This window comes from Polypterus senegalus, chromosome 8 (assembly GCF_016835505.1).
Source record: "Polypterus senegalus isolate Bchr_013 chromosome 8, ASM1683550v1, whole genome shotgun sequence".
In the NCBI taxonomy this organism is placed as follows: domain Eukaryota; kingdom Metazoa; phylum Chordata; class Cladistia; order Polypteriformes; family Polypteridae; genus Polypterus; species Polypterus senegalus.
In genome coordinates, this window is record NC_053161.1 from 114,435,167 (window position 1) to 114,455,621 (window position 20,455).

General features: G+C 36.6%; 1 protein-coding gene and 1 long non-coding RNA gene across 18 annotated transcripts in view; one reads left to right on the forward strand and one right to left on the reverse strand.

Moving 5' to 3' along the window:
* Positions 1 to 20,455, reverse strand: part of ppfibp1b (PPFIA binding protein 1b) — a 197,045-nt gene that overhangs the window by 45,369 nt on the left and 131,221 nt on the right. For 9 of the 16 annotated variants that reach the window (XM_039761651.1, XM_039761655.1, XM_039761654.1 and 6 more), the window contains 7 exons: positions 20,025 to 20,143; positions 19,861 to 19,923; positions 15,025 to 15,085; positions 14,912 to 14,944; positions 14,733 to 14,762; positions 5,309 to 5,480; positions 4,593 to 4,625 (listed from right to left, as the gene is read on the reverse strand). In XM_039761651.1, coding sequence (XP_039617585.1) covers positions 4,593 to 4,625; positions 5,309 to 5,480; positions 14,733 to 14,762; positions 14,912 to 14,944; positions 15,025 to 15,085; positions 19,861 to 19,923; positions 20,025 to 20,143 — 511 coding nt within the window. The remainder of the gene's footprint in view (positions 1 to 4,592; positions 4,626 to 5,308; positions 5,481 to 14,732; positions 14,763 to 14,911; positions 14,945 to 15,024; positions 15,086 to 19,860; positions 19,924 to 20,024; positions 20,144 to 20,455) is intronic. The other 7 variants (XM_039761659.1, XM_039761657.1, XM_039761656.1 and 4 more) reach the window with 3 other exon arrangements.
* On the forward strand, positions 1,383 to 20,136 carry LOC120534236. Of its 2 annotated transcripts, XR_005634707.1 has the most exons (4): positions 1,383 to 1,493; positions 2,893 to 2,982; positions 4,088 to 4,175; positions 20,050 to 20,136. It is a non-coding gene; the product is annotated as an uncharacterized LOC120534236 (long non-coding RNA). The 2 variants fall into 2 exon arrangements; XR_005634708.1 differs by lacking the exon at positions 4,088 to 4,175.

The following is a 20,455-nucleotide window of genomic DNA, read 5'->3' on the forward strand; positions in this document are numbered from 1 at the left end:
GCATGTTCACTGCACAATTATAATGACCTCACCACCCTTTTGGATGGGGGAAGAGTGTAATTACAGTTTAAAGAATATACAGACATTTTAAAAAGAAAACACCAAGACTAACCACCATTAGGCCTGAGATTACTGCACAAAGAAGTCAGTTCAATTACAGTAATCCATCGCTATATCACGCTTCGACTTTCGCGGCTTCACTCTATCGCGGATTTTATATGTAAGCATATCTAAATATATAATGCAGATTTTTCGTGGCTTCGCAGATTTCTGCGGACAATGGGTCTTTTTACTTCTGGTACATGCTTCCTCAGTTGGTTTGCCCAGTTGATTTCATACAAGGGACGCTTTTGGCGGATGGCTGAGAAGCTACCCAATCCGAGCACGCAGTTAAGTTCCTGTGTGCTGATTGGCTCAGCGACGGAGCACTGAATTCAATTCCGCTGCATTAACCAGGAAGTCTCGTCTCGCTCATTCAACATCAACGTGTTTCGCTGTGTAAAGAGTTAACTTTTGTGCTCTTTTGTGTTTATCTTTGTGCATAGTCAAGCCCATTGTTATGGCTCCAAAACGATCTGCTCCTGCTACTGCTTTAGAAGCCGTGCCCAAGCGCCAACGGAAGATGCTAACGACTGCCGAAAAGGTAAAATTTTTGGATATGTTGAAGGAAGGGAACAGCTACACCACTGTAGGACGCCATTACGGCATCAATGAGCCCACGATTCTTTTTATTTAAAAAGAAGGAAAAGAATACAAGATCTACGGCCGCAGTGTCTTTTAACCAGGGTGCAAAACGAGTAAGTCGACGTAATAAGGTGGTAGTCCGGATGGAATCTGCTTTAGGGATTTGGATTGAAGACTGCCCGAAGAAGAACAACAGTGGTGCTACACAGTCGCATGAAGATGCTCCTTTAGAAGAGCTGTAACGCTCTCCTTTGTTGTGCAGTAAAATTAAACTCATCGTTATCGGACAAGTCGTCGTAGTGAGTAACCATAATTATTTTTCTACGTACAGTACTTAGTACATGTACGTACGTTTAGTGTCACTGTACACACATTTTACTGTATACAATTTTTCTTGCATTGTATGTATTTATTGCTGGTGGCCTGTCTATCGTAATGGCTGTACATGTGACATGTGATATCGGAGACGCTCGATATCTTTAAAATAATATTTAGGTTTTACTGTATATAAACAGTGTGTTTACATACATAATTTCAACGAATCTTACCTAATATCTAAGAGAATACAAAGGGTTTATGCTGTATAACTGTGCGGGAAATGTTTATAAGAGTGTGGGAGAGTTTATAAGGACTTAAAATATATAAAAACCATATGAAAATATGGTTTTACTTTGCAGATTTTCACCTTTCACTGTGGGTTCTGGAACGCAACCCCCGCGATCGAGGAGGGATTACTGTATAAAAGATGTCCTGCAACAAAAAAGATTTTTATTGATGCAAGATGCACTAATGGTGGGCCCTGTTGTAAGGTAAGAGAATTCCATTGCAAAAATGCTTCCACATCATTAATATTCTGATGATACCACTTATCAGTTTATAGTATGAAAATATTAACGTTTCATTACAGAGAAAGAAAGTATTGATATTGGTACGTATTATTAGCCTGATGTAGAACACCGAATTTAAGCAATCTGCCTAAAATGTTATCAAAAACCACATTTTAGGATTTTCTACTTTAGTTTTTTTTGGGGAGTGTACAGTAATTTCAAATAATGGGAAATTCGAATACAAATTTACATTATAGTGCAAACTTAGGGTGCAACCTACCGTACGTGTGAAGCAAACCTATATGTGAATATCTATGGCATTCTAGCATTAGAAATAAGTTATATTCTTGATTACTATTACTGTAGACACTGAATGCTGTTCATGGCACAATTACCGTAATGATTAAATACTAAATATATATTCTGTTAGATTTTTATGGTTAAGAGAATGAACACAAGTAACAAGGAATACATAAAATACCCAACAACATGTGAAAATGATAGTTACTGTTCATACAGAAAAAGCAGAACGTTAGTTAGGGATAATGCTGTTAAATGGACGCAATATAATAGTAAATGTCACTATTTACAATGGATAACTAACAACAACTGGATTTCTGTCAGTTTCTAGAATAAGGCATGGAAGGTGAGCATGCATAGACACTTTACTGAAATCATATTTAAAAATGGACTCGGCTTTAAGTCTTAGGTTATCATTTTCGTTAAGAGTGATACTTTTAAATGTCTTGTCAAAACGCACAGTATGTCATTTTTATACCATGTAAGTGTTAATGCTTGGTCCCCTGCATTATTACCATTCCTAAACTTAACAAGTAACAGAAATCTTATTTTGTGTCACCATTGCCAGCCATACACATTGTAGAATACGCATCATTTACACACTGAAGACACTAACCTCTTTGAAACCTAGGCTACCTTCATCAGAATTCTCCTTCATAATGGCTCACTTTGTCTGATGGGTGTGGCATTCATTACTCTGAAAGGGATAACTCAAGTGGCACTTGATAAAGAGGCAAAAACAGTGGTCTGGGAAGGTACAGTAAACCAAAGGAGGTGGGTGCACAAGGTGAATAGAGATGTACACAGTGTACAATTTAGAATTAAATTACCCCATTTCTTGCACAGCCCAAAAAAGGAATACATTTTATCGGGGCCTGATTTCCTTTGGATTTTGAGAATCTAATTGAAAGGTACAATTTACAGCAACATATGAGGAAATTAGAGTGTTTTTCTGTGAAAGCACTGGTAATGTTATTTTAATTGAAAAGATCCTGAGTGGATAACCCAAAACTATATGTCCATATCTGTCATTTGACTTACTTTCTTTATAAAATGCTTATGTTTCTTCATGTTTTTTTAGTGTTTTAATCCCACTACTGATGTTTTGCACCTCCTGCCTTAAAGATGTGCAGCTCAGACTGAAGAGTGCCCTGTGCCACATGCTCCTTGGGTAAGCTTTACCTCCTAAAATGCTGATTCAGTAAACAGAAAGATGAAGAGATGGATTTCCAAAGTAGTATTTCTTAGATGCCAATGACGTAATCAAAAAATACTTGTTACTTTGAAGCACTAGTAAACTGTAACTACTTTATAAGTTTAATTTCAAACTGGTATGAGACTATATGATACAGTATTTTGTACTGTTGGCCTTTGAGACTTGAAATAAAATGATGACTACTACAGTATAAACTAGCAGGTTTGTCACTTTACAAACCTTCCATTCACAATTACTTAATGTTAAACTACTAAAATAATTTGGAAGAAAATTAATTCTAACCCTAACGAATAAGCATCTGTAGGGGAGCATTAGCTTAAGCTTTTCATACAAGCAACTGATGTAAAAATGGCATGATACACCCAAGATGGCAAGCTTCTGTCAAAACAGAAAGCAGTAAATTTGCTTTACTCAGTCCCTATATTTCACAGAGTGTATTAATGAGTTGCATGCTGCTTATAGAGCAACATCATACCTCAGAACCTTTATTTCTGCAGTGATATTATTGTATTACTCATGAAAGTCTCTAACCAAGCCTCCATTTTGGAACTGGTCCCAAGCCCGGGTAAATGGGGATTGTTAGCATCAGGAAAAGCATCCGTCTGAAAAAATCATAGTGCAACCTAGATTGGAGAAATCTAGGCAAAAAATAGCTACCCCATGTAAAATAGGAATGGCCATGGAAGATGACGATTAAATTACTACAAAACAACTTAATCTAAAAGCCTTTGTCTATTGGGTGGTCCAGATCTAATTATGCAATTTTCATTACGCTATAACTTAAGTTTATTACATAAAAGAATTTTTTTTTGTTGCCAATAGATGGCAGCAAGATAGATTTTCATGTATTACAAGATATTTCGAACAATTCTTTTTTTCTTCTTTGTTTTCCTGCATTGCTTTAAAAGTTGCAGAATTAGATCTGGAACACCCTGTATTTCTCTTCAAATTCCTATCGCTATCGATTCATTTTTGCATCCATTTTACAAGTTTTAGGAACACCTTGCAGTATAACTCTTGTGTATTAACAGTGATGTACATTCTCTTTTTGCTCTCTCAGTACAGGCAGTTTGGGAGAACACACTATGACACTGATCTTCGTATGAAGCTTTTTACTATTTGTGCATGCTGAAGTCACGCGTATAAATGTAAGCTGAGGGACTGGTGGAAATTAAATCATCACACTTTGAAAATCCTTGAAAGTGACTTTCTTTCCCAATTGTCTGGTTACAACATCTAAGAATATTCTAGCACTGTTGAATGTTACCTAAATTAGCTTTATTATTTGCATCTGTTAGTAAACAATTCAACCTGTACGTAGATGTTTGAATTATGCATGCAAACTGCTGAAGTTACAAATATTAAAAGAGATCATTCAGGAAGATAGTGAATACTAAATTCCAGCTGAAAATTCTATTCTCTTTTACATCTAAATTCAGGACAGCGCTTCATTAACATCCAGTTGTCTTTTTTATCCACAACATGATGTGATGCTTGGTATTTATGTTAACCATGACATGACATAATGCATCTTTGCTTGCCTCTCATGAAATTACATACTGTACCTAATGTAGGTGCACTGGCACTTCGACTGCGATCTTCACAAATCCACAAAATGTATATGATCACACGTAGAACCACAGATGAGAATATGCAGGATGACAAGGTAAAGCACAGAAGTTACACAAAAGCAGGATAACTTGAGAAGTATAGGGGAGGCACAAAGGCTGATATCGTAAGGAGCACAGCTAAACAAAGGTGTTTTAGAAGTGTTACCAGACAGCACAGGTGGAAGATGACAGAGACGCCTTTGCAGAGGGGGGAAAAAAAAGGCTTTATCACCATTCACTATGTTTGCAGTTATTTCTTGCTAACTTGAACAAGATTTGAAACATTAACAACTAAAATCCTTTCAATCTGATAACACAAACAGACCTTTACAATTTCTCTGGTATAATTAATCTGAAATGATACGAAAACCTAGCTTACTAAAATAAATTAGCACCTTGTTATCTGGTAGTTTTAAAAGATTTTATACTCAGGAACAACACATTGTATTTCTATTTTCTATTGAAAATATGATATCCATAATAATCATAATATATACAACTAAACTTTACTTTAGACAATACAAGAATATTTCCTTCATCAAAAAGTTTTTACTTAGTTACAATTTACTTCCAAATATAGCTGGACAAAATGCACCTTTGAAAAGCAGTCTCTTATTTAGAAACAAGGCCCCCCTGTTACAGCTGCAGACTAACCACTTTAAGGAGTTTACCTAGATTAGGGGCACTTGCTGTCCGCTTGTTCCCTTTGATCTTGAAGAATCCACGCCCAAAAGAAGCCCGGGCTTTTCGGCTCCCAAAGCTGTCATCTTCTACAGATCCAGTCTGATTTGGAGACTTTGGAGGAAGTCCACCCAGTTTTGTGATTTCTTCATAAGCTTTATTCTGAAGTGTTATCAAAAATCAAGAGAAATGAAATATACATTTTAAATTTGCAGGAGCGTAGAATGAATAACTAGTTGTTTAAGGCTATACCAACCATTTTGTCCAAAAATGGGACAAAATTTATTTTAAATCAGAACCTCTCATTCTGCCATAATTAATTCCAAAATATTGTGCTAGTTCTCTCAATCATGTAGTTTACTTACATCTACATTCATTTCAATCGGCCTTTTTATCGTGCAGATGCACAGATGATATGTATCATGTCACTACACTACTCTACAAAGATATGAATAGGAAATGAAGAATATAACTGATTGTATACAGATGCTAAAATAACAAAAAGGCCAAAGAAGTGAAAATGTAGCCTTAGAAATACACTGAACAAAAATGGTGTTCATGGAAGGATACCATGGAGGAAATATCTGTTCCCCAAAACAAAACACATCTGTACATCTAAAGTTTGCAAACACCGCCTGAATGTGTCCACAATGCTTTGGAACAAATGCTATGACAAAATGCTAAACTCTTTGGCAGAAATGCAAAACATTACACTTTGAGGGGAAGAACGCAACTGAAAACATTACTAAGACCTCATCCCAGTCCCAACCATGAAATATGGCAAAGGGAACACCATCATTTGGGGATATTTTGCAGCTTCAAGGCCTGGACACACTTAAATCATATAGGGAACAAGATATTTAAAAGTGTATTAAGAATTTCATAGGTGAATGTAAGAGTAGTAGGTGATGCAGCAACAAATTGACCCAATACAAAAGAAAATTTGTGTTCAGGAATAGACCACTCCAAGTCCAGACCTCAAGCTAATTCTAATGCTGTGGTGTTACCTGAAGAGAGCTGTTCATGCAAGGAATCCCAGAAACAGCAATAAGCTAAAACAGGTTCACATGCTTTCACATACAACTTCAGCCTGGACTGGGATTGTTAAAGCAATGTGTTCAGTAATGACAATTACAGTAGTAAAACAATTCTTTATGCTATTAGTTGAAGCAGATTGTGCTGGTCTTTTATTGTGACTTAAGATCAGACCACATTTTTATGAGCGAGTAATGCTGAAATCCAGGTAGTTTCAGAGAGTTCACAAACGTTTTCCTGTAACCATATACACACAGATTATATACACACACAGCAAACCAATAATTTCTAAATTACTTATAAATGTAAATCTCAAGCTACAGACATTTTCTCAATGCAGAGGAAGTAGTTAAAAAAAAAAAAAAAAAAAAAGGAAGAAGAAGGTGTGCTTCCTGAAAAAAAATGAAAAATGAACAACATAAATGATGTGGTAAACAACAAGTGTTTTCTGAAGCCCTTCATTATTCAAAATTTAAAGGCTGAAATTAGATTGAAGTACTTCTTTGTTGGGCTCCTCCCCAGTGTCCACATCAGAAAAGCAGACACTTGATGATCCCATATATTTCAGTTGTTCAACATGTTATACTGTCATACCAGACATGTACAAATGAAAGAAAAATAAATCACAAAAAAAAGTCAACTGACACAAAGAAAAAATCCGGATTGGTTTCCCCTAGACTTTCTCGTATACTCAGATATGACAATGGATATTTGAGGAGCAAACTGCAAGACAATGATTATATTTTTATATTATGCACATTAAAGAACCATCAACAACAAATCAAATCAAATTAACAATATATTGAACAATTATTATAAAAGTAAAGTTGAATAAACCAGGCTCTACAACTGCATGAATACAAGGTAAAGTACTACTTGCGGTTAACGGAAATACCCCAAAAGTTGACAGAAATCTACATTTTGTACCTAATACTAGTATGGAAAATTTGGTTCACCTAAGTGAAAGTGTACTCAAGTTATCGTGTTTACATACACACACAACCAAAATTCCAAAAATGAGGTTTAAAACAGAGATTCATCAAAATCTCAAAATGGAATTTTTGGAGGATTCCAATACTTTCCCTTTACTTCGTATATGAGAAAGTCAGGGAGGTCTAAAATGTCGAGATTCATCAAAATCTTGAAATGGAATCTTTAGATGATTCCAATACTTTCCGTAGACGTATATGAGAAAGTAAAAAAAGCACAGAATAAAAAAATTCAAATTTTAACTAAAAGGTAAAATCAATTTAACCTTTTTGTCAAACATCCTATTTATGGGCTCAAATTGTTACCAAAGATAAAAAGGAATTAAAAACATCTTATACAGGAGGTAGCAAAAAATTAAGAACTGTTCTTTTCCTGGGCTTGTGGAAGCCAAAAATGGACCTTTGCAGACTCTTGAATCACATTTTCTTCATGCCCAAATCAAGACACAACAGTGGGTCTGCTTTGGTGTGTGTTGGTCTACCTCTTATCAGACACAATTTGTGGATTCAACAATGAAGTAAGCAGGTATTTGCAAAGAGGATGGCCACTGTCTCCCAGCATCTAGCCACTAGCAAACACAACATCCCTTGCCATCTGACATACTTCAGAGTTGGACAAGCTATAATCATTATGTGTATTCCCAAGCCGCTTGGTCTGTAAAATGCCCATGATGACCTATTGCATATCACCTGGACATTAAGAGCTGAAAACCTTTTTTAGGAGATGTGGATGGTATTCAAGAGGCCGGGAGTGTGAATAGGGATGAGCGTTCCATCCACTGCATGCCAAGTATACCTGCAGAGGGTTGTTGTGTGCATCGCACAATAGTAATCTGCTCACTTTACACACAGATTTGCACACAGCAGTCTTGCTAAAGCCATGTGCATCACTGTTGGTCTGCAGAAATCTACAGGTGGCAGAGAAAGAGGGAACTGTCAAAAGTGGCACAGTTTATCTCTGGGCAAAATTCCAGTGTGTTCCTCTTTCCAATTCATACTGCACTGGAACAAAGAGGGTTATTATTTCACCCCAGGGAAGCTTATATTTCTCTATTAGTTGTTGATTACTGAGATGGTCCAAAGGGGTTCATGTCCACTTACCGTACAAAAGAGCATTTAGATGTGTGAGTTGGCTTTTTGGACAGCACTTTTGCACACATCTCTGGACAGATGCCTTTGTCATTGCTGGCAATAAGGGATGATTTGACTTTAACACTAGAATTACCAGAGCCTAAGAAAAAACTCGTAAATCCGTCCCACCTTAAATTGCTTCTTAAAATCATTCACAGCTCTCCACCAGCGTCTTTTGTCATCTAAATGTGCTGATAAAAATCAGGCTGCAAGCAGCCGGCTATTCCATCCCCCCACCGACTTAGAACATGCACAGACTTCTCCCAGCTCATGCCTTGATTGATTGTCTGGGAGTGAAGTGGAGTTTTAGAGTGGAAATAATAGATCGTTGTTTGGAACACAAGCATTTCATGTGTGTTCTGTTTCTACAGTAATCTGTGTAAACACATTGTTAAAACAGAAATGTTTTTTATATTCTAGTAGTAGATGACAAAATGTAGGCATAAGGTATATAATGTATGAAGCCTGAAGTATCAAAGAAATACTTTCACAAAAGCTACAAATCTAACACAACAATTACAATTGTGCTTTTATTCAAAAATATAACTGCAGAAACAAAAAGCCGCCTTAACATGCGACATTGACACCCGTTTATTATGACTGCCTCTGTGGCGCAATAGAATCAGCTGCCAACTGGGAATCAAAAGGTCGCGAGTTTGATCCTGCACCACTATTATTATTTGGCACGGACATGTCTGCATGCACTTTTTGTGGCATTACACATGTATTTTTTGAGCATGTCAGTGCCAAATAAATAACATTCGACATTTTGAAGAAATCATTTTATGATACGATTTACCTTTATTTATTTACTTACTTCCTCAAGCCTAAAGTCACAAGTAGTGTGCAGAGGGCATGCTCAAAAATGTGTGTAATGCCACGAAAAGTGCCTGCTGACACTTTAGTATGCAAGCAATGGTATGTCTATTCTTGCTCCGATGTAGAAGGGAGATGAGTTTACCTCTGTTACAGCGCGTCTATGTGAAAACAGCAGTGTCAGATGCGGGGGTGGGGTGTATTTGGGCTCGTGAACGCGGCTGAGATAATAAAACTGACAAAAAAAAAAAAAAGCTAACCTTTACAAGTATCATAAATTACACCGGCTGTTACAGACTGAAATCAAATGTATGTTTTTATTCTAAAATAGTAAGACTTAGAGCAGTTTACTTCTCAAAACTAAGTGGTGCAGGATCGAACTTGCAACCTTTTGATTCCCAGTAGGCAGCTGATTCTATTGCGCCACGGAGGCAGTCATAATAAACAGGTGTCAATGTCGCATGTTAAGGCGGCTTTTTGTTTCTGCAGTTATATTTTTGAATAAAAGCGCAATTGTTGTGTTAGATTTGTACCTTTTGTGAAAGTGTTTGATATTTGGACTTCAGGCTTCATACATTATATAGTTTATGCCTACATTTTGTCATCTACTAGTAGAATATAAAAAAACGTTTCTGTTTTAACAATGTGTTTTCACAGACTACTGTAGAAACGGAACAGACATGAAATGCTTGTGTTCCAAACAACGATCTATTATTTCTACTCTAAAACTCCACTTCACTCCCAGAAAATCAATCAAGGCATGAGCTGGGAGAAGTTTGTGCATGTTCTAAGTCGGTTGGGGGGATGGAATAGCCGGCTGCTTGCAGCCCGATTTTATCAGCACATTTAGATGACAAAAGACGCTGGTGGAGAGCTGTGAACGATTTTAAGAAGCGATTTAAGGTGGGACGGATTTACGAGTTTTTTCGTAGGCTCTGGTAATTCTAGTGTTAAAGGATGTGACTGATAGTGATAGTGTTAAAACTTACAAAGAGCTGCTCATGTTAACTTATAGCCTACATTGTGGTTTTATAATTATATTGCAACATCAAGATATTATTGTTATTTTTATTACTGTTGCTGTTATTATGTTGTCCAAGTTAAGAGTGTGTGTGTTTTTTGTGATCTACTAAGGGTGACCTCAAATGTTCAAATAAAGAAAGTCGTTAAAACTAACGAGTGAGTTGGTTCCCTTGTTAATATACATGATTAAGTACTACTTTAGTTATGAAAGGTTTCGAGAAATGCTCACCAATAACCAAATGTACGAGGACGAGAAAAAGTAGTACCTGGTGGTACAACACATTTGGGAAATGTATCCAAGATCAGCTAATGACTGATTGGGAAACTGATTAAAACTAAAATCTGCAGTCACAGTGGGACTCCAGAATAGAACTTGAGAACTATTGTATCATCGTGTAAATATTTTATTCTATCCAGTATGTTGATGTGTTCAGGGACTTCTGTTTTTGGTGAAATAATGTTTAAGTTACTTTGTATTTGTCATTATTTAAAGACTACACCATGAAATATAATGGCTCCGAGTCTAATGGACAGCACGGTACACGGCATGATTAAAGCTGCTAGCTTTTACACATGCAATTTTTGAAAACAGCTGTAAAGGATAAATGTCCTTGTTTACACTGGAGCGATCTGAGGTGGAGGTTTTAAGGATAAATAATATAAACACAGATTACAAATGCCTTTCTTTACTGACACAATAAGGAGTCAAGTGTGTGCATTTAAAATAAATGATGTCATATTTTAATCCTGTTTAACTACACAAGAAAAACTAGTTTATCAAGGTAATTATCAGTCATCGTTCAAATTACTCCTTAGTAACCAGCCTTTTGCTCTGTGACTTTGTGGGGTTTGGGTCTGGAAATAGTTACTATAAATATCTTAATTTTAAGGTCTTACTGATTGTATCCCTATACCCAATAATGGTAGAATCATGAAAGCACAGAAAGCCATTCATTTTCTAGGCAGAACAGAAACTATTTCCACCTATAAGAGGCTTCTCTACCTTAGCACACAGTTATATACATTAATACTTTTGACCGATCATTGCCAGTGCTGCAGCACATCCAAGTTATCTGTCACAAGTTCAACCATGGAAAATAAGCACAATTTAAAGGAATGAATTGTCATCATGAACAGTGTGTTCATTTGTTTTGTGTGCAGGTAGGTCATTTTCCTAATCAGACTAAATGAGTGATGTGTTTGAAATGAATTTGAAATTTTCAGCAGCAATCCTGGCAACTATTCAGAAATGGCATCCCAGCTTTGCAAGTCACACAGAATAAGCTTGGATAATAATTAAACAGGCTTATAAGCTTGCAAAGCTCTCTGAAACTTAATAAATGCATCCACAAAATCACACACATTTCCCAGATGTTGGGTCATGGAAAAATAGTACACATTTTCACAACATTAGGCACAAGGCAGGAAACAACCTTAGTATGCAAGTCCATTGCATTGCACACTCATACACACCCTCCTACTTGCATACAACAGGCTGGTTATAAATTGCCATTTAACTTAAAAATCCTTTACACAGTAATATGGGGGGGTTGTAACCACAGTTGCCAGAGGAAGCACACTAGAACACAAGAGATGCATGCCAGCAGCACATTGTAGCAGCCCCATGTGAAACTACAGCTCTGAAACGGCACCACCAGCTGTTGGACTGCTACAATTTTTAATAGTCAGCTTCAAGAAACTGGCCTTGGCAAATCACTTCTTTAATGACTATATCAAATCAAACAATACACCAACTGGCTTCACAAATACTAGTCCAATATTTTTGCATACAAAAAAAAGAGTTTACTGTACTCTTATCTGATCTGCAAGTGTATTGATTCAGTACAGCCACCAGGAAGCATCCAACATTACATTTTTCCTCTTCATCAAAGTGGCCACTCAGAAAAATACAGCATATACTACACATTCACACTTTTTTTGGCAGTTCCACTATAAAGTAACTACAGCAGATAACATCATTAAGCCATAACATTAAAACCAAACCACCTGCCTAATATTCTGTAGGTCCTCTTTATACCATCAACACAGTTCTGACCCATCAAGGCATGGACTCCACAAGACCTATGAAAATGCCCTGTAGTACTGACCTGTAGTGGGGTAATTGCTGTCAGGGAATACCATTGCCCTGAAGTGTGTCAGAGGTGTCTGTGGTCTCCAACAATCTTTAGGTGGGTGGTACGCTTAAAAGTAACAACCACATGTATGCTAGGACCCAAGGCTTCCCAGCAGAACATTGCCCAGAGCATCATACGGCATCTATTGGCTTGCCTTCTTCCCTTATTGAATCCTGCTGCCATCTCTTTCCCAGGTAAATGGCTCACACGCACTCAGTTGTCCGGATGATGTAAAAGAGAACGTGATTCATCTGACCAGGCCATCTTCTTCTATTGCTTCATGGTGCAGTTCTGAAGTTCGCTTACCCATTGCAGGCACTTTCTACAGTGGACAGAGGTTAGCACTGGCACTCTGACCAATCTGCAGCTATCACCCCCAATTACAGTCAGCAAGCTGTGATGCACTGTGTGTTTTCCGATACCTTTCTCTCATGGCCAGCATTAAGTTTTTAAGGGATTTGTGCAATAGTGGCTCTTCTGTGGGATAGAAGCAGACGGGCTAGCCTTCACTCCCCACACACATCAATGTGCCTTGAGCTCCCATGACCTTGTCACTGGTTCACCAATTGTCCTTCCTTGGAGCATTGTTGATAAGTGCTAACCACTCACTGCACACTGGCAATACCTTACAAAATGTGCCATACTGGAGATGCTGTCACCCAGTTGTGTAGCCATCACAATTAGGCCCTTGTCAATGTTGCTCAGATTCTTAAGCTTGCCCATTTTTCGTTTTTGCAACACATCACCTTCAAGAAATGACTGTTCTCTTGCCGTCTAATATACCCCACCCCTTGACAAGTGCCACTGTAATGAGATAATAAATGTTAGTCACTTCACTTGGATCACAGGAATCGTGGGAAAGAGGGGTCCTTTCATCGGATTGGCTGGACCAGCACTGTTTCAGCCGTGGAATGGCCAAATGGGGGACAGCAGCTTGATGGATGAGATCTACAGGACTCTAAAATATCCAAATCTTATTATGTGATATCATCTACTGTTAAATTCTGCTATGTACTTCTAAAATTTATATTTGTATACTGTATTGGGGATTTGTTCTGTTCTGTGTATTGTATTGTATTGTATTGACTCCCTTCTTTTTGACACCCACTGCATGCCCAACCTACCTGGAAAGGGGTCTCTCTTTGAACTGCCTTTCCTAAGATTTCTTCCATTTTTTCCCTACTAGGGATTTTTTAGGAGTTTTTCCTTGTCTTCTTAGAGAATCTAGGCTGGGGGGCTGTCAAGAGGCAGGGCCTGTTAAAAGCCCATTGCGGACTTCTTGTGTGATTTTGGGCTATACAAAAATAAATTGTATTGTATTGTATTGTACTGTACTTGTCAGTACTTTTAATGTTGTGGCTGATTGGTGTATTTACGCTTTTAAGTTTTCACATTTTATTACTATATATATATTGATTCATAGTGGATTTGTCTTTTTTGACACCAATCAACAGAAAAAAAAGACTCTTGAAAGTGTATTAATATTTATTAGAACAATTATTTAGTGTTTTATATTTGTGTTTAATTTAGATCACTTTTCATAGTTCTCTTTTCAGTTTGACATTAAAGGGTCTTTTTCTGTTGATAAATGTCAAAAAATCAAAATGAAATCCACTGTGATTTAATGTTGTATTATAATAAATACGCACACACACAAACATGTATATGCAAACACGCACACACAGACATATCGTCAATTATTAATTAAAAATCAACATGTCACTGTGGATTCTGAGTCTAATCTATCTGCCATTCATACATCTGTTTGTATCTGTACATGCATACTGTATATGTATGGTTTACTCTAAATGTATTTTTATGCATTCTGGTTAGTTTACACTCCTTGTAGAATTAGTCTGCATTTACTTTTTCCATTTTAGATCACATGGGCCACAAATCTAATTCTAGTGTAAACTTCTTTTTGTGCTGCATATTCTTTGCAAGTTCAAACAGATGTCCTGCCATTGCTCAAATAAACATATCAACAGGCGAACATGTTTATTTATTTTTTTAAATGAGATCTGAAGTGGATGGGTTGCCGGCTAAATAATAACAGACCTACAATATTCACTTGTCTTAGAGGTAACAAAGAGTTTTGAGTGTAATACATAGCTTTGAAAATTAGATATCATTGTGGTATGACAATATACTGCTTCCACCTTTACTGCAGACCCTATCCAAATGATTAGTAAATTGAAAAGGAAAAAAAAACATTAAAAAAATACAAACACATGCGCCTTTGTTCCATGCAAAGGTGGCTGTGCCTAATGCAGATCTATGCTGACCTTAATGAAGACAAGTAAGTTTTCAGCCATCTACCAAGACATGACATGGATAAAAAGAAACATACAAGGAGAAACCACAAAGAAATTTAAAATAAAACTTCAACAACATTAAGTAAACCTACACAGTAGGTTAATTTAACTCCATTCCCCGAAATTCATGAAAAACCATGAATAATTACCTCCAACGGCTTCTGACGGCCTTGTGTAGATGTCTGAATAAACATGGGACATTATAATTAAATTAAATAAATCATATTTCTAAGCTCTGATTTTTTAACTTTAAAAATGGTACCTTTTCATTATCATTGCTCTTCAGATTATCCAGACTGCTTGATTTCAGGATATTTTGAGAGCTGTTAAAGTAAAGAAAATGTTATAACTTTATAATGAAATTTCTTAAATTATTAAAATTATCTAATGCATTTACAGAAAGAATGTTTTACAACAATCAGGTTTAGAAAAAACATTAAATAAATAAAGGTGCAGAAATAGTTATTCCTGCTATCAAGTCTTCAAACTATTGAGAAGCAGTCTATCATGGTTCAACTTGAACATGACAGGCATTCCCAGCTCAGGACATTCAACAATGACATGGGATCCTAGCAAATTATCTTTACAATGCGAAAACAAACTGCAATAGTTAATCAAATGGCACAGAAGTCTTAAAGCCCCTACTTACACCATAGCATGGACTAGTATGCAGGTTATTTTCACCATGTACTTTATGAAAGAAGGTTTACTTGCTTCATGAAAGTGGTAAAATTGTGCCATGTTCAAACCAAGACTCAACAATAAAAATTACAACGGATGTTTTAAAAATACAATGTAGGAAAAGGCTGGTGTCACACTACATGACTTTGAGCTGCAGTATGTGTTACAATTAGTCATTACATTTGCTGGATCTTGCTGCCAATTTTAGATTACTTAATTAGGGTTTACAGGAGATGACAGATTATGTAATTCCATCTCAAAAGTTTTAGTACAGTTTCAGATTTTAAAAGCATTGTGAACTTGCCCCATTTTGACAGCCAATTACCATACCGCCTGAGTTCACTGGTGACTGACAAATGTTTTACAGGTATGGTAATTTCAGTCACTACAGTCTCAGCCCGTTCTTTTCCTTTCCCATCCTGAAAATGGTATGACAAACATAAGAAATGCGAGAGAAGGTTTCTATTCTGTTTGTGTGGTTCAAAATGCCTGCTTTCTTTCTTTCTTTCTTGTGGCTGCACTGTACTTCCAGCAGACCTTTCATGAGTTATCAGCTCCTACACATACAAGAGTCCATTCCTACAAAGTAAAATCAAACCTATTTAATTTTTGATGCGACTTATCACTTAGCAATGTAACTGAGACCCTAAAATGTAATACTGCATGACTGATGGTCATGGGCATGCACTGCAACTTTCCAGCACTTGGTAGGATTATTTAAATGAAAGCTACAGCTGAAACGTTGCTAGAAAATGTGGTATGACAGGAGTCGAAAATGAATGCTAGTATTTGGCTGGCACTGCTTTTTTCTTTAAAAATTTTGCTCAATGTGTGACTGTAGCCAGATTATTTAACACAACTTCAAAGAATATACAATTGCAAGTATAATTTAAAACTGCGCTGTACATTCTAACTGGGACAAGTTATATGTCAGAGAGTCACGTGTACCTACAATAATTCTGGCATAATAACTTCAGCTGACCCATGTTAGGATATGGTTGCACTGCACAGTAATTTTGATATACTTTGTTAATCACCAAGGGGAAATTGTCTTTTTGCATGACCTTTGGGGGTAAAATTATGACTCAGATGGGAAAACTAGTGAGATAAAGTATGGCAAGAAAAAGCGGCAACCTCAAACAGCAAACAATATAGTCCAGGCACTGGGGGGCTGTAGTAGTAGTTTGGAGTAGAAAGGCAGTGTGCTTTAATGGTTAATTAAGTCTTTGGACTTTGGGCCTTGAGATTGTGGTTTCAAATCTTGCTATTGACGGTGTATGATGCAAGCAAGTCACTCTACCTGCTCCAATTGGAAAAACACAAGAAATGTAACTAATTGTATTTTAAGTGATGTAAGGTGCTTTGGATAAATGTAAATGTAAGTGCCAGGGCCTCTATGGGCACATGAGGTGCGTGGCAGGAGTCAATCCTACCGGGACACACTGCAACCCACCTATAATTACTCATAGTGTACAAATAATACAATGAAATAATTAGCAGTTCAAAGTCCAGCAGAGCCTGAGTCTAACCCAGTAGCAACCAGTATAAGAGAGAAATCACTCTTTAAGGCAAACAAGTGTTTTTATATTTAAAATAGTTTAAACTTTTGTAAATTAGTATAAAGAGGTGCTTTAAAAATCTGGTCCAGTACAATTGTCCTTATGAAAGTAAAATGAATAAAAATCAACATAGATCTTACCTCTTACTTAAGGACGGTACATTATAAGTAACAACATGTAATTCTAGCTGTGCTTTTTTATGAATTGAAATATATCACATAGTGGGAGGTGGCAATGCTTGCTTGCTCTCGTCATTATCTGACTGTTACAGCCATCATACAGACTCCCAAGGATACACTTTCTTTTTTGGAATTTGAAGTGAAGACATACTGAAGACTTTGTTTACAGTTTTAATTAACTCCACCCTTACTGGTTTATCCTTCGTTCAGTTTTTATCATTTATTTGTACTATTATCAACTTTGTAATTTGTCTTGATATGGAGCTCCCTGAGAATTGGTATTAAATATGCATAAAATAAAAAGGTGGGTTAACCAGGCTTAAGTTTGGCACAATACATAAGTAAATAGCTTGTCAACTTTCACTTTTAGTCGTAAAAGACTCTCTGATTGCAGAAAAACACAGTCAACTCTCTGAGGGATTCTCGGCCTCTGGGTTGAGGACTGAGCACAGACTTCTGTTGGTCTGTACTGGGAAGTGTGAATGCAGTGAATGCACAGAAGGACTCTGATTGGGCTGCTTGCTGCCTAAAAATACAGTAAATGTGCGTTTGTTTCATATTTGAGCTTCTGCTCAATTAACTAGACATGACATGAATGCACTATGAAATTTTTTTAATTGCTAAAGTGCAGGCTCTTGCTACAATTCATAAGAAAGCCCATTATTACATGGCTAACATGGTCAAAATCTTTAGGAATAAACAGCTTAGAATGAATATAATTCAAAGCTGTATTTCTTGCCTTAGGTTTAATGTTAATTGCAATGTCTTGTGACAATCCCGACTTATAGTTGCATAATCTCTACATTTTTGACGTTTGAAAAATGGGAGTTTTATGATGGCTATTTCATTGTAAGCTCAGAATCACACACTGGAGCAAGCGCAGGAATGAAACCTTTTTGGTTTGCAGTCTAACATACTTGACATTTGGATGCACTGCCAACTATGGTAAAAGCTATGGAGGCATGAGTGATGAATTTTTCAATTCTTATGATTCAAATTAAATGTAGAAGGCCTGATATGCTTGCTCGTCTGCCAGTTTACAGTACATTTTTTTGTTGTGATTAAAAATGTCCTATACTATATTCAAGTAGTATTACCAAAGTGAACAGTCTAGCAGTAAAACTGATGACTAAAGATAAGGCTATAAGTTTAGTTTCATCTAAACTGCAAAACAAAATTTGACCTGCTGCTAATTTTGGTTTTATTTTTTTCAGTGTCTAATGAATTTTAAAATGGCACCTTATCTTTGGTGACTGGTTATAATGACTACACCTCATGAGCAGTTGTCCACCATAATAATCATGAAAGCCTTAACATTTTAAAATGCAGTTATTCCATGTTCTAAAACATTATATATTTCTTTAAACTCTTACTGATCAAAATAAACAGTGACCATTTAGCTAGCCATTTCACTGTTAAAAAATAAGCTAACTTTAGGAAAAAGGACACTGTAGTTTCTGTTCCATTAACCTGAACAAATTCTTACCAAAGTGTTGAGGGCTGAGTGTTTAGAAGGAGCTACCACAATTAACTGTGACGCCGATGATCTGAACATTTTTATAAATTGTGCATGCAGGTCACCTAAACAAGAACTAGTACGCTGAAAGAGAATGCCATTACTGAAAGCACTTCATAAAAAGTATGGAAAACTTGCATGATTTAAAAAATGAACAAGAGAAGTAATATAAAAGTGAACCCAATTTGCAAAAAAAAAAACGCAGAGTGCTGTGGCAGTCATTTAGTACCTCCCTAAGCGGGACAGTCGTTCTCTGTCGTTGACATCACACATTCTGTAGAACCCAAAGATATTTCATGTGAATGAATAGTTATTTCATATGTACTGTAGTTAATATTTGTATGAAATAAATAGAATCTGCCCAGTATGTAACACAAATTTAAAGCATTACCTTTAAAAGCTAAAATGACGATTATAAAGAAGGGTAGACACTGGATAAAAGAAATGCCATGCAGATGAATTATTGTGGTTAGCAGCCAGCCATTAAAGGCGCTGGTGCAAAGCATGGAAGAGGTTGTGTGGATAGACAGCACTTGCATGCAAGCATTTTGGAGCTGCTCCTCCTCGGCTAAAATTTATTGGCCTTGGTTTTTTTTTTTTAAGACACCAGCAATTTTACTTAAGGATCCTGGTTTAGTTCTGCTCACAGAGTTGAAAAAAACGAGGCAGATGGTGTTGCCTCTGACCCCAAGTAAGTTGGGGCAGACAGCGTGAATATAGCCACACAGTACCAGAGCAGCAAGAATAGGACTGTTTCAGCAGTAAAACAAACGATAACCAACTTCAACACCCAAACCCGACACTCAAGGTTGCTACAATATTCATCTGTATTATGACTGATACATCTATCTCCAATAACAGTTTCTTTTTAATAATGGCTGTAGTGTACATCAACAGAGGTATTGCTGTATTGTCACATGCACAAAAATTCACACACACACATATATATATATACCTACACATTTTTATATCTATTTTATTGTTGCCATCAAAAGCTAGTGGTATAAACGCAATGCAATGTTTAGATCCATTACATGCAGCACATGCCTCTAAATACAAGGTTCCCCAAGTTCTAAAACAAAAAACACACAATCAGACAGAGTTTGCTGCAGGTTGATATTAAGTACAGGAAACAATGAGAAACATTACTGTTTAATACTTACACAGGACTATCACACAAACGAGTTTCTTGAATTATGGAAATGATATCTGGGGATGTTATTTCACTGCATACAAAAGAATGTAAAAATTAGTGCACAATAGTGCAATGTGATGGCTATAACATTTGAATGATAGAAGGACCTTAAAAGTTAGCTAATGATGATACCTAAACTCCTGCTTTTTATTTGTAGACTGATTCAATTCATCTTCAATGGAAGCCTTGGGTGTGGATGATAAAGCTGGGATCGAAACCTGCAGGACACTTCTGTGAATCTGAAGAGGCACCTTATGACAAGCACACAAAAAAAATGATGTCAACCCAGTCAAGCTGTGTAACTAGCCAACGGCAACATGAAGGAAGAACAAATTAAAAAAATGCTAGATGTGTGAATATAGATATTACCCTGCAAAAGTAGTATATCATTTTAGGGTACCCTTCCTGGATGGTCAAAAATAAATTAGTACACATCACGTATATTCCATATTTGTTTCTGTCTGTGAACAGGCTATTTTCCCATTTTACTGATGAGTGTCTAAATTAATTTTACAACCTTTATGACAAAGTGAACAGACAAACCCAAAATAAAAACAGATGTC